The 15,367-nt window shown below is 46.6% G+C and overlaps 1 protein-coding gene across 1 annotated transcript in view; it reads right to left on the minus strand.

The window, feature by feature from the left end:
- Window positions 1-240: 240 nt before the first annotated feature.
- Window positions 241-15,367, minus strand: part of LOC124596227 (cyclic nucleotide-gated cation channel alpha-3) — a 1,106,485-nt gene continuing 1,091,358 nt past the window's right edge. Inside the window, 3 exon segments of the mRNA XM_047135285.1 lie at window positions 241-441; window positions 5,280-5,309; window positions 8,315-8,343. Coding sequence (XP_046991241.1) covers window positions 241-441; window positions 5,280-5,309; window positions 8,315-8,343 — 260 coding nt within the window.

Here is a 15,367-nt window from a genome sequence, read left to right on the forward strand (position 1 = left end):
CGGCTGTCGCAGCCGTACAGTCGTCCACTGTCGAGTGTCGTTGCGGAAGAGACGTCACTGCTTAAGTGCAGAGTGAACGTTGGTCCCGTGCTCGGCCACGAGTGTGCCCGCCGTCGCCACTGCCCCTCAGCGGGCGCCGCGGCTGCGGCGGCGGCAGCGCGGCGGCCTGCGGGCGCTGGTGCCGGCGCCGGCGGGTCCGGGCGGCGGGTGGCGAACGCTGCCGCCCGGCCGGCGCTCCTGTTAAATGATGGACTCGCGGTTGCGCTCGTTGTCCTCGGTGCTGGAGCCGCCGCTGGACGCGCCGCAGATCTGCATCTCGATCTCGGCGAGGCGGTGCTCCACCTCCCACTGCTGCTGGCTCAGCTTGATGCTCATCGACGCGTTCTCCGTCTCGAGCACCATGAGCCGCTCGCGCAGACGCTTGATCTCCGCGATTAAGGCCTCGTGTGACATCATGCCGCCGTCGTCCGCGCCAGCGGCGGGCGCCGCGTGCGCGGGCGCCGCCGCCGCCGCACCGCCTGCCGCTACCGCCCCCGCCGCCCCCGCAGTGCCGCCTCCACCGGGATCGGGGCCGGCGCTGCTGGACGCCGCCGCCGCCGTCGCACAGGCCACGGCGTATGCTGCGCATACACAGAATGCGTCACTAGTAAGGGAAAAGATTCGCTCTCCACTGGTGTTATCTACCGTTAGGTGCGGAGGGCAGGATGACTGGATCCTGGCAGGAAACTGCTGAGGTTCTCCTCCGGTCCCTGCTACTTGATGATAGCGAGGAAGGGAAACAGAGGCTCAGGACCCAACAAGAGAAGAAGACAGCGCAGCTTACGTGAACTAAAGGGCGGTATACCCCTTTTCAGAGGAAGAGCTGGCTGCTCAGATCAAATCTTTAAAGAAGGGGAAAGCTCTCAGGCCAGATGACATTGTTGCAGAGGTGGTGCAGTTCCTCGCCCCCCAGTTAGTGACACCATTGACAAAGTTGTACAATGAGTGCCTTAGGCTTTATAAATTCCCAAAAATATTGAAGAAGGCAAGTGTGCTCATCATTAAGAAGGGACCAGACAGTCACCCAACAGAAACAAAATCGTATAGGCCTGTATGCCTATTGGATCTTCTGGGGAAACTCAGTGAAAAATCACTGGCTGATAGATTGTCAGCACGCTGAGTGCTGTGTGGGATGAGTGACAGGCAGTTCGTTTAGGACTGGGGGGCCAGCATGTGACGCAATCGCCCTGTCGGTCAAGGTCTGTGGCTCGGCCCCGTGCATGTACATCGTTGGCATCATGTTGGATATCAGTGGCGCCTTTGACCACAAGTGGTCTCCTGCCTGCTGGAGAAGGAGTGTCAAGGGTCCCTTACAGTTATCTGAGGAACTATTGTGAGGGTCGGGAGGTCTGGCTGTCGCCCCCTAGCGGGAGAGCCCCAGGGCTCTGTATTGGGGCCATTATTCTGGGACATCCATATGGAGGCATTACTAGATAGTATGCAGCAGAGCGAGGGTGTGATAGAGGTGACAGCCTACGCAGACGACCTCCTCCTGCTGGTCGCGCGACCGTAGCCACAAGGATTTAGAGCCCTTGTCTTAACGCCTCTGCGATGGAGGTCAGAAGAGCGACATTCAGTGTTTGAATCACGCGGCTCTCTTGCGGCTGACCAAGGGAAACATTTCAGTCACACCACCGCCCAGCACGGACACGACAAGGCGTCAGGAGGCGGCATAAAGGACGTCACTGGAATCACCCCTTCCCTTGGGGCGTGCACTCGTACACATTTCGCGGTCGAAAATGACAGTTCGAAGTTCGATAAGCAACAAAACGACATTCTCGACAACCTTAGACACTGCTGACACTCTCAAGACCATTAAACCCTTTCCTAAGGACATCGTGGGCCAGCAATCCCAGTGGACGTGATCACAGATCTAGGGAGTGAAACGTGAGCGTACGTTTTGCCTTGATGTACAGGGTGGAATCACCAGGGACCGATGAAAACCATTCGACGAAATTTGAACGTGATCCAAAGCAGCAAAGGTTTTTTTAATACTTTTTCAGCCCTACTGTTTTGCTCCCTCCTGTGGCATGATCAAAAGAGGAGGGGGTGAGGTGGGGGTGTTCAACTTTGTCACCTGCATGGATAGAATGTCAAACGGGCCCTCTACGACCTTCCAGTTCGGCAACACCCTCAGTGCCGCCCAAACACCTTTGTTAAGCATCTTAAATATGTAGCTGTAGGGATTTCGACACCCATTCAGCTATGCTCTCCGCTGCTACTTCAGCGCCTGCTTTTTAGGCATACTGAATATAAGCAAAACAAGGATAATGGAATGTAGTCGAATTAAGTTGCGTGATGCTGAGGGAATTAGATTAGGAAATGAGACACTTAAAGTAGTAAAGGAGTTTTGCTATTTGGGGAGCAAAATAACTGATAATGGTCGAAAAAGAGAGGATATAAAATGTAGACTGGCAATGGCAAGGAAAGCGTTTCTGAAGAAGAGAAATTTGTTAACATCGAGTATAGATTTAAGTGTCAGGAAGTCATTTCTGAAAGTATTTGTATGGAATGTAGCCATGTATGGAAGTGAAACATGGACGATAAATAGTTTGGACAAGAAGCGAATAGAAGCTTTCGAAATGTGGTGCTACAGAAGAATGCTGAAGATTAGATGGGTAGATCACATAACTAATGAGGAAGTATTGAATAGGATTGGGGAGAAGAGAAGTTTGTGGCACAACTTGACCAGAAGCAGGGATCGGTTGGTAGGACATGTTCTGCGGCATCAAGGGATCACCAATTTAGTATTGGAGGGCAGGGTGGAGGGTAAAAATCGTAGAGGGAGACCAAGAGATGAATACACTAAGCAGATTCAGAAGGATGTAGGTTGCAGTAGGTACTGGGAGATGAAGAGGCTTCCACAGGATAGAGTAGCATGGAGAGCTGCATCAAACCAGTCTCAGGACTGAAGACCACAACAAAAACGAATATAAGGTATACTGAACATAAGGGGTGCTGAAGGGGTTGCCTGCACTCAGGCGCTAGAGCTGTAGCGGAGCGCCACTTAGCTGAAAGAGTGTAGAAGTCTGTGTACAGATGAATCTTTAATATAGTCAACAAAGGCGCACAGGTTTCAACGAGGATGTTGCTGAACTGGAGGATCTTGGAGGACCATTTATCATTTTATTCACGCACTTGTCAACAATGCAACCATTCGTGATTACTTCACTACGTCACTGAAGGGCATGAGACAGGAGGGCTGAAAAAGCATAAATACTGAGCCGTACTGGGGTTGCTGCCGTCGCCTTTCGAATTCCTGGCACCACTAGGTCGATCTGTTGTGATGTTCCTTGGGTTTGAGACCATTAAGATCTTTGCTAAGGTGACGGGGCGTGTTGTTGCGTGGCGAGTTGGGGAGTGCTAACGCAGTGAGGAGAACGTTTGTGAGGTCTCCGCTGCGTAAGGTGGGCACTTGCCCAGTCGCCTTGGGCACGGAGTCCGGCGAGTTGCTGCTGAGCCTATTTGTAGATCGATCTGAATCCGTGGCTGGGTTTGAGTACCGTCTTCGTGCGTAGCCTGGCCAGCCAGCTCTGGGACGTGGCACACCGATGACAGAGTTGAAGCCAGTCTGCTGTGCTGAATTCTGGGCCCCCTTGGGAATCGGCATGTATCAGCTTCGATTCGTGAACTTGTTGTTTCGGACTTAGAGGTCTTAACTGTTACTTTTTTTTATTAATACCTATAGGCCTGTTGTGATCATTGCGATTTCTGTCCGCCCCTGGTAGCTGAGTGGTCAGCGCGACGGAATATCATACCTAACGGCCCGGATTCGATTCTCGGCTGGGTCGGAGATTTTCTCCACTCAGGGACTGGGTGTTGTGTTGTCCTTATCATAATCATTTCATCCCCATCGAGACGCAAGTCGCCGAAGTGGCGTCAACTCGAAAGACTTGCACCAGGCTCTAGTCACACGGCATTTCCATTTCCATTGCGATTTCTTACCCGATCTATTTCATTACCAGATGGTTCCATGAATTGTGGATGTTCTATGCTTTTCCTGAGACGATACGGGCCTTGGTTGTGTTAACAGGATATCTTAAACTGTGTGAGCCGATGGTGTTTCCTGAGCCGGAGCGATAACATATTTCTTCTATGCTGTAGATGACCTCCTCCCCCGCCTCCACCCCTCCCCCTCACCCCCCCCCCCCCCCCACACACACACCATCGTCCGCAATACCTAAATTTTTGGGTCCTAGTCGACTTTCCTACCAAACGTCTTCGAACACCAGATAAGTACGTTTCTCTTGTAATACGGCCGGGTGCTGGTTTCGAGATACCTTCGGGCATTGCTCACGTTATTGCTCTGTTAATTATATTAGCTTAGGAGGTGCCTGAATCTCAAAACTTGCAGTTGCTGGGGCTATGTAATTTGGTTTGGCAGCTTAGTTTTCTCTCTGTCGTTTTGCCGTCGTTGTAGAGGCGGTACCTTGCAGTGACGCGGATATACCGTTTGGTTCGTTATTATTGCTTGCAAGTAATTAAACATGCTATGCTAATATTGCCTTTGCCGGTCTGTGCCCCACGAAAACGGCCTTGGAAGGCCGGTCTTCTCGTTGTAACCTTTCTTGGTCTTCCTTTTTGATGTAGGCTTGTGCTCATTGCGTGTAAGCCTTGTGCACCCGTTGTGAGGAGGCAAATCAAAATTACTTAACTGCAGCAGTTACTCGTGAAGGACTACCTGTTTCCTATTTGGTAGTCTTACTTAACTGAAGCTGATATTAAAGAAGGCTTGCTTGTTCTCTGTTTGGTAAATTCATTTAACTGAAGCTGTTATCATTGAAGGCCTGCCTGTTCCCTTTTAATTAAATTGAGAGATATTTCATAATTTCGCTAGGCAAAACTCTTATTAATAAAGGCCTACCAGTTTTTATTGCTTTATTATTGAATCTAATATCTTAGTCAGTCTGTATTGTAATTAACTGAAATTATGATTGCCTACCTGTTTCACAGGTATTTATTTCAATAAGGTAATAACAGGAAATGACGCATGATGGTACATGGAACATAACCTTTTGCCTTTATCCATAACTGAGGTTTCAAATACACTTTCCTACTTCGGATTACGTTAGAATCTAGTCGAACGGTTTTTGAACGGTCTCTTGTGAATCCACTCCGAACACCAGAGCAAAAATTGTGGAAGTGCTGTACTCCATAGGGTTGCAGTCACTTTCAGTGGGGTTTCAAGCCCACAGTGTCCATAGAGTAGGGTCGTGTCAGCAGTGACTGTTATCAAGAACATCGTCCTGCTGCTCGTCACTCTGCGAACTCTCATTTACTAGCGCTAAATCTGTGGGAATGAACGTCCCAAGTAAAGGGGTGGTGTCATTGAGGCTCTTAATGCCAAATCCTGAGGCTGTTTCGTGTCGAATTTAAGCGGCAGTACGCCTGAAATTCCCTCGGCCAGCGATAAGGAAACCACCTCATTTAAACGCTAAGCGTCTCTGTTCTGATCTCCAAAGCAGAGGAGTAAAAAGAAGGTGTGAAATGTGCGTAATGGTAGGTTTGACGGCATTTCTATGGTGTGAGTCGCCCTTAATAGCGTTCGGCAGAATTATAGTGAAATATGGTGCCAAAATGATAGTATTCACCCACCTTACACCTCACATTCACTTCTGAACTCTGGAATATTTTTCGTATGTGTAGATACCTCGCAGTTTGAAGCGCCGCCCAGCCCTAGGGTGATGTCGCAGGGCGCACTGCTTTTGCACGATTAGAGAGGAAGGTCGTAGGAACCTTTGAGCCAAATATGAAGGTTATGGGTCGCAGTGGGGGAGAACTATAGGCTTTCGAAATAGTGATCCCTTAATTGAGATGCTTATCGATCGGAGTAGGAGACTTTAGGGTGCTTAAGGAGATAGAGACAATCACAGTCCCTTGTTGGATAACGAACGGAATGAAAGGATTAATGGTCGATAAAGTTACGAAATACGCTCTAAATCTACATACATAATCCGCAAGCAACTGTAGAGTGCATGATGGAGGGTAGTTACACAGATATTTTAATTTTTTGTAATATTCAGTTCGTGTATTCAGCAAGGGAGATATGTCTACATGCCTCTGCACACACACTTATCTTTCAGATCTTAGTATGAGGCTCATTACGTGAGACATACGATGATGGCACCACAATAGTTGGACATTCTTCGAATAATAGTTCCCTAAATTTACCCTACAAGGTTTCAGGAGCACTGTAGTGTCTTTGTTCCAAGGACTCCTACTTAAGATTTCTTGGCATTTCTGCTGCAGTTTCATAGGGACTATAACGTACCGTCACGGTCCTAACAATCCATCCGTCTCTGAATTGCTCAATATGTATTGTCTCGCTTATTTGACAATGACTCCAAATTCCACACCAATAGAACTGGTTGCATTAGCAGTCTGTTGGCAATATCCGTTACAGATGCACTGGAGTTCCGCAGAACTCTACCAACGAATTTAAATCTTTTTGATACTGATTTTAAGCGATCGTACCATTTCACGTTGCTTTCCAAGTTCCATATATGTGACATGCTGAAGATGTTCATTACTAATCTTGCCATCGGGCCCTTTCTCTTCGTTGCAGGCACTATCTTAGATTTATCCACCTTTATAGAGGGCTGCCACATAGTATAACAAGCGGAAATTTTTATAAGCCTCCTTTCATTTCCATTCGATAGTCCTACACACAACAGCATCATCAGCGACCAAACCATTGCTATGCTCTGTTCTGTGGCTTCTGGAGTATAAATATACGCTACTGGCCATTAAAATTGCTACACCAACAAGAAATGGAGATGACAAACGGGTATTCATTGGACAAATATATTATACTAGAACTGATATGTGACTAGAGTTTCATGCAGATAGGATGCATAGATCCTGAGAAATCAGTACCCAGAACAACCACCTCTGGCCATAATAACGGCCTTGATACGCCTGGGCATTCAGTCAAACAGAGCTTGGATGGCGTGTACAGGTACAGCTGCCCATGCAGCTTCAACACGATACCACAGTTCATCAAGAGTAGTGACTGGCGTATTGTGACGAGCCAGTTGCTCGGCCACCATTGACCAGACGTTTTCAGTTGGTGAGAGATCTGGGGAATGTGCTAGCCAGGGCAGCAGTCGAACATTTTCTGTATCCAGAAAGGCCCGTACAGGACCTGCAAATTGCGGTCGTGCATTATCCTGCTGAAATGTACGGTTTCGCAGAGATCGAATGAAGGGTAGAGCCACGGATCGTAACACATCTGAAATGTAGCGTCTACTTTTGAGAGTGCTGTCAATGCGAACAAGAGGTGACGGAGAAGTGTAACCAATCGCACCCCATACCATCACGCCGGGTGATACGCCAGTACGGCGATGACCAATACACGCTACCAATGTGCGTTCACCGGGATGTCGCCAAACACGGATGTGACCATCATGATGCTGTAAACAGAACCTGGATTCATCCGAAAAAATGACATTTTGCCATTCGTGCACCCAGGTTCGTCGTTAAGTACACCATCGTAGGCGCTCCTGTCTGTGATGCAGCGTCGAGGGTAACCGCAGCCACGGTCTCCGAGCTGATAATCCATGCTGCTGCAAACGTCGTCGAACTGTTCGTGCAGATGGTTGTTGTCTTGCATACGTCCCCATCTGTTGAGTCAGGGATCGAGACGTGGCTGCACGATCCGTTACAGCCATGCGGATAAGATGCCTGTCATCTCGACTGCTAGTGATACGAGGCCGTTGGGATCAGCACGGCGTTCCGTATTACCCTCCTGAACCCACCGATTCCATATTCTGCTAACAGTCATTGGATCTCGACCAACTCGTGCAGCAATGTCGCGATACGATAAACCGCAATCGCGATAGGCTACAATCCGACCTTTATCAAAGTCGGAAACGTGATGATACGCATTTCTCCTCCTTACACGAGGCATCACAACAATGCTTCACCAGGCACACCGGTCAATTTCTGTTTGTGTATGAGAAATCGGTTGGGAACATTCCTCATGTCAGCACGTTGTAGGTGTCGCAACCGGCGTTAAACCTTGTGTGAATGCTCTGAAAAGCTAATCATTTGCATATCACAGCATCTTCTTCCTGTCGGTTAAATTTCGGGTATGTAGCACGTCATCTTCGTGGTGTAGAAATTTCAAGGGCCAGTAGTGTATATGCATAAGCTACGTGAGCCTAAAGCCTTTGCTTGTTACCGTAGCAGCCATCAGCGCCCACGACAGCCGCTGCCCGCTCGTCTCCGGCCCCCCGGCCTTGCGCGTTCTCGCCCGCTAGGCGGCGGCGCTTACCGGCGGCTCTGGCGGCGGGCAGGTCCGCGCTGATGGGCGACGCCGAGGAGTGCTCGCTGGCGCACGACGCCACCAGCGGCGTCGTCTCCAGCAGCGGCGTCGGCGTCGTCGAGGCGCCGTAGTGCACGCCCGCGGCCGCCGGCGGCGCCAGCGTCGGCTCGCACGAACCGTAGCCTCGAGTGCCGCGGCCTGCAACAATCGTTCGTCAGCTGTCTAATTCCTGTCACTCACACACGATGCCACGCAATTCCACCATCCCCTTGCGTTAACGCCCGCTGTGAGCTACAGTGACAGTATAGTTGCGTCACTAGTGTTGCAAATTAGAAACAAAGGACTGAAATCGTATGTTTAGAATACACGGCACATAGAGGTGACTACGGTACACCACTAGTTCGAGAAAATACTATCTATACTATGTTGCCAATATATGCATCTCCCACGCTCACAATTACGTTTATTTATTTTATATGTGGTTTCTGTTCTTCCCGACATATCCGAAAGAACAGATACAACTTATATAACGAAGACTAGGCTGGGCAATGATCCCTTCACTGCAGATGCACACCACGCTCACACGCGTACGGGAACCGGCGAAACGCCACGAGTAATGAGGATAATGGGCGAGGACACTTTATCAGTAGTGTGCGGATAAGAGCAGATTCTGCGGCTGACGGGAGGCGTCCTGCGCGAGTCCGTGCAGTTGCGATGAACACTATGTCCGAATGGCTTAACCTGCTGGGGGGTAGCTCAGCGTGTTCGGTCAGAGGACTGGCTGCCCTGTGATATATATTTATATATATTAAAAAAAACTGAGTGAAGTATGCAACGTTGAACTTGAAGGAGCGTCGTTTAACGTCCGCCCAGACCAAATGATTTGAACGATGACCATCAAAATGAATGGGAGAAAAAAGTGGTCAAAACAACTACTTTGTCATCTGGAGACCCGGACTCGAATCCTGTTTAGGCACAAATTTTCAGCTTTCCCTATTGATGTAAATTAATGCTACTAACAGCTAATGTCATTAATTCCTTTGTATTACGATTCATTTACTTCATTATGTGAATGAATGAAAAGTTCCTCAGGGATAATCTAAGTTCGATAATCTGAAGGCAACTGACGGCTCTCAATTTTTCAGCTGTAGAAATGATATTAGCGACAGAAGCAACGTCAACGTTGAGGACAACGTAGTAGACAAAGTGTAGGAATTGTTTTTCTGGGAACAAAATAGTGCACAACGGACTAACGTGGTACGGCACAAAAAGATAGCATTCCTCACTAAAAGAAGTCGACTAGTATCAAACATAGGTACTAATTTGAGAAAGAAATTTCTGAGAATGTACGTCTGGCGCACAGTATCCTACAGAAGTGAGAAATCGACTGGGGGAAACACGAAAAAAAAAAAATACCAGAAGCGAATCGTTAATGTTGTGCTACAGAATGAACCTGTTAAATAGTTCGCCTGATAAGAAACAAAGATATTTTCCGCAGAGTCCGGGAGGAAACAAATACTATAGGTATGAAACAGTGACTAGAAGAAGGAACTGGATGACAGGGCATGTGCTAAGACATCAGAAAATAACTTTCACGGTCCTAGAGGGAACAATAAATGACCATCTCTAGGGGAGACAGAGATTGGAATACATCCAACAAATAACACTGGACTTTGGATGACATGAAGACGTTGGCACAGGAGTGGGAGTCGTGGAGGGAAACATCAAACAAATCAGAAGACTGACTTTACGAGAGCCATTCCCCACCCCACCAACGTACTAATATTTTGTCTCCAATAAGCATCCTGTTGGCTAGTGGCATCGTTATTATTCAAAAGAATGAAGATGACCTCCAAAGGTGAGTATACCAGCTGTACGAAATTTTCAAGAATTGTAACTTTGACATTTCCAGTAATAAAACGAAAATAAGACATTCCGAGAAAAATATCCATCAGATCAAAAACTGTTTTAGGTAATTCAGTTTTAGGACAAGTGTCTCAAATCTTTTATTGAGGCTGTGCTGTAAGTTTAGATTTTCAGAATGAGATTTTCACCCCGCAGGAGACCTTCTGTAAAGTTTGGAAGGTGGGAGACGAGATACTGGCAGAATTAAAGCTGTGAGTGCCGGGCGTGAGTCGTGCTTCGGTAGCTCGGATGGTAGAGCGCTTGCCCGCGAAAGGCAAAGGTCCCGAGTTCGAGTCTCAGTCGGGCACACAGTTTTAATCTGCCAGGAAGTTTTAAGTTTAGATTTTGATGTTGAAAATGAAATACACAAATTCCAAGCTGTCTGTGGTATCATTAGCAGAACATGTCATAAATTACAAAAAGAGACCACCCTGAAACTCTATAAAGTTATGGCAGTGCCTGTGTTATCTTACGGAAGCGAAAACGACTACTACAATAAATAAATAAATAAATAAAATTCAAACAGCAGAGACGAGGTTTGAGGCTCCCAAACCGTTCGAAGGGCTGCACAAGAAGAGACATGATTAATAATGAAGATATTAGAAGAGAATTAAATATTTACAACATGAATGAAAAAATTCAAAAATATCCTTTAACTGGAGACAACACCTCATTAGGATGCCAGGTCACAGAATTCCCCAGAAAATTCTGAATTACAAGCCGAATGGGAAACGAGGTATTGGACGACCTCGAAAAAGATGGGAATGATATTGTTTGTGAGTTCGGAAGTTTCGTTTGTTAGTTCGGAAGAGGCAACAGTCTAATCCTTGCAAGGGAGAAGATGATGATGATAAGCATACCAAGCTTTTCATTACAAGTCCCCTTCCAAGAGATGCAGGCTGTACCCTAGTTAATGGTATAATATACAAGGTGTTTCAAAGTGTTCGCGTCAGATGTCTAGAGGTGCTAGTCCACGTCACGGGGAACATCTTTTGTTTGAGGCGAGATATTCGCTGACGCATCCCGGTGACACTAGGCCTCTTTTATGATTGGTTATGCCCCTAAGAGATGGAAGGGCGCAGACACACTGCAGTGTGCATACGCAAGGTGTGCTGCTTATAATCTAATCATCTGCTCTGCGTCAAAGCGGTTAAATTGAGTTTCTGAATCGTTTCTAAAATACATGGTGACTCAAAGAATGGGAAATGTTGGAACGTGGTGTGGCAACGCTGCGAGGCAGGTGGCGCTGAATGAAACATAAAATACTGCTTGCACTGCCTTGCCATTTAGTAAACAATAGACATGGAGCTATCTAACGGGGTGCTGTGTGCTTTTGCGGTAAAAGCCTATTGCAAGAATGGGTGTGTGAAGTCCGCACGTCGAAAATTTCGCCATCGTTGCAACATCTAACGCCATGGTCATGTTCCCTCAGTGCATACAATCAACACATGCGTCCGACGTTGTCAAGGAAAGGGTCCTGCGTTGAAGAAGAAATCTGTAGGAAGACCCAAAACCGTTCGTAAGGGAGCCAATATCGAGGCTGTGCCCAGTGGTTTCGTAAGCAGCCCACAGTGCTCTGTTGGACGTCTCGCAGAGTCTCTATAGTTGCATCGTTCCAGTATGTAACGAATACTGAAAGTGGATTTAAAGTCTCATCCGTTCAAGCCGCAAATCGTTCAGAAAATTCAACCTAATGATCTGCTAATGCTGCTAATCCTGAACGCAGCAAACGTGCACGATGACGGCAGTTGCATTAGCAACCTGTGGATGCCGGACGATACTCACTTCCACCACAATTGCTTTGTCAATAGACAGAATTTTCGCTATTGGTATCAGCAAAATCTACGTCTTCTACACGAGCGTCCATTGCACAGCAGCAAGATTACTGTATGGTGCGCCACTATCGAGTGGCATTACACGACTGTGTTCTTTTTTGCAGATGATGATGGGTGCACAATCACTGTAACGTCTGTTCGGTACGTTGCCATGATGGAAAATTCTGTTGCTCATGAACTGCCTGATTTTTCTGCCAACAGTTTGTTTTAACATGGCGGAGCAACGGCACATACGGTACTCCAGACATATGCCCTTCCATTTAACTATGTCCACCTTATTGCATCCTCCTATCTAGTAGCCCATCCTTTGTCCTTATTAACAGTACCAATTCCTGTATCTTACACCCCACTGCAGGAGTGCCCCAAGGCTCTGTCTCTCTCTTTTCCTTTATCTCGCCTACACAGCTGATATGCCCAAACTACCCCCACCAGTCCACCCCCTTCAGTATGTTGACGACACCTCTTTCCTCGCCCTATATCCTACATTCCAGAAATCCCAGTGATACATCCAAATCCACCTGAATAAGTTTGCCTCCTGGTGTAACCAATGGCTCCTCAAGACCAACCCCTCCAAAACCCAGGCCCTAATTTTAGAATGAACCAGACACAACTTCCGCCTCTATGACTTTTACCTTAACATTTACAACTGTCCTATCTAGCTAACTAACACACTAAAATATCTTGGACTAACCCTCGATCAACAACTAACATGGAAACCTCACATATTATCCATGCAACGGAAAGCACACAGTAGACTAAAACTACTAACAGGTCGAAGTTGGGGATTACACCTTTCTACTATTCTCCACACCTACAACCCTGATCCAACCCACCCTCTGTTGTGCAAATGCTGCATGGATCTTCACCCCACCAAAGTTCAATAAGTCCCTCCATATCCTCGAATGCTGTGCGTTGTGTTTTGCTTTATGTATCCTTTTACCTTCCCCCACCTGGATCCTCTACCATCTGATCAAATTCACACCCCTCTTCACGACACCTTTGAATCTCCTATACTATATGTAAACTAGATTCCAATAACCCCATTGTCTCTCATCTGGTGAACGACCATGATATGTTGCGGCACCTTCACAAACACATCTCTCTGTGCCTACATTTACACACACTCCATATCCTATGCTAATGCTATTTCAACTAATTCCCTCACCCATACAATGAGATCTGTTCTAATATTTATTCCTCATACCCACTTTGACTCTTCCCCACATATCCCACTGCACACCAGGGCTCCTCTCTCCCTTCCCCTCTATCCATCCCCATTCCTTTCCTCTTGCAGGCAACCAATGCCCTACCCACACAATACGCTACTCTTCACTCTGCGTCTTTCCCACTGACTGTATTTCCCGCTGTCCACCTCACCTCCTACCTGTCTTCTCCATAGTTTTCCTATCAATCACATTCCTATCTTTATACCCATACCCCTCAACCCTATGAAATATACTCTCTCCCCTGGCAATGCCTGTCACGCTAGCGCTCGTCCTTCAGGTTTTAAGTGAAAGTGCAGTGCTTAAGTTTTTTATCAGAAGAATTTCACCTTCCTGTGATGTGTTTTTAAAATGTGTATGTTTCCACTTTTTCTAGCTGTCCGTCTCTCATTTATAATTTAAAATAGAAAATAGCCCCAAATTTCTTTCATATTTCTCGTGCCCAAAGTTTCTGTCCCCTCGCCTCTCCTGTTGTCGTCTACACTGCCGAAATGCCAAACATCTCACCTCTAGTTCATATCCTCCAATATGCCAACGACACTTTGTTTCTCGCCTTCTACGCCACCATCCAGATATCCCAACGATCCCTCTAGCCCCATCTCAATCATTTCTCCACCTGGTGTAACCAATGGATCCTCAGAATCAAACCAACCAAAACCCAGGTGGCTATCATAGCCCAAACCTCCTGCAGCTTCCACTCCACCACTTTTTCCTTAAAATTTACATCTGTCCCATTCAGTTTCCTAACACACCAAAATACCGCAGACTAACACTTGATCGCTGACTATCACGGAAGCCCCATCTATTAACCATTCAACAGAAAGCCCACAGTAAACCGAAATTACTAAAACTTCTAACTGGCCGAATATGGGGATTGCATCCTTTCACAGTCCTCCACACCTACAAACCTCTGATTCGACCCATCCTCTATTACGCAAATGTGGCATGGACTTCTTCTCCACCCTCCTTTTATTGTGCCCTACAGATCCTCGAATGCCATGTACTCCATCTGTCCTTTTGGATCTGGTTACCCTTGCCCACCTACATCCTCTGCCAACTTATAAAATTCTCCTCCTTACTCTTCCGTCTTGAACAGCTCTGAATAACACACATCAGCTGCAAACTCGACACTACCCACATTCTACTTTCTTCCCTGCTCACTGCTCCTTGTATTCAGCCACACTTCTCCCATTATATTCCTCCAATGCTGACGTCCACACTCGCCATGTCCTCTCTGAAAGACACTTTAACTGCCTTCCAGCGACCAACCATGAAATCTACATTGATATATACCCATCCTACCAGATCTAAAAGAACCACCCCATCTCCCCCACTTGGAGCTCCCTTCCTCTTCACTCCTCTTCACCGACGAGCTAAGACTTGGTCCTCGAACAGCATTCCCTATTCACTCTCCCAAATCCCTCCTCCTAACATCCATCCACACAAACAACCTCTTATGCACTACGGCAACTGCTATATTCCCCTGATACTCATATACCTGTCAATCTAGACCAACTCATCACTTCACTATTCTACTTTTATTTCAATCAGTCAACACACTGGCTTTTTACTTTTCTGTGTCTGTTCCTGTGTCTGTTATATTTTTTGAAACATCCATCTGCCATTACACCTGTCTCAATATTTTAATTAATACACAAATATGCCTTTTATATTTTACATTATTCAACTGACTGCCTGTCTTTTTATTACCTGAAACATTCATTTTGTCCCCAAGAGTGGCAAGTTTTATAGTAGATTTCAACAATTTTTTGTCTCGTATGGCTGAAGAGCGGCGATTTTTATTCGCTGACAGTCCCCTCCCCGCCCATATGGTGCGAAGGAAATGAAATGTCAAAAAATATAGTCACTTTCAGCGTGACTTCTATAATTTTTATTTTTTTGAACTTTTGGTTATTTTTTGAAGAGCTTTGAACTGTGAAAAAGACGAATACTTTGTCATAGGGTTAAAAAGTTTTTTATTCTTATTTTCTTGCATACAGATGAGAATATTTTAAAGAACTGCACTTTTAAATGCACTTTCTTTTGATTACTATGTATAGTTATCTGTACGATATGCAAGCATCAACGACCTCTATCAT

Source organism: Schistocerca americana, chromosome 2, assembly GCF_021461395.2.
Source record: "Schistocerca americana isolate TAMUIC-IGC-003095 chromosome 2, iqSchAmer2.1, whole genome shotgun sequence".
NCBI lineage: Eukaryota > Metazoa > Arthropoda > Insecta > Orthoptera > Acrididae > Schistocerca > Schistocerca americana.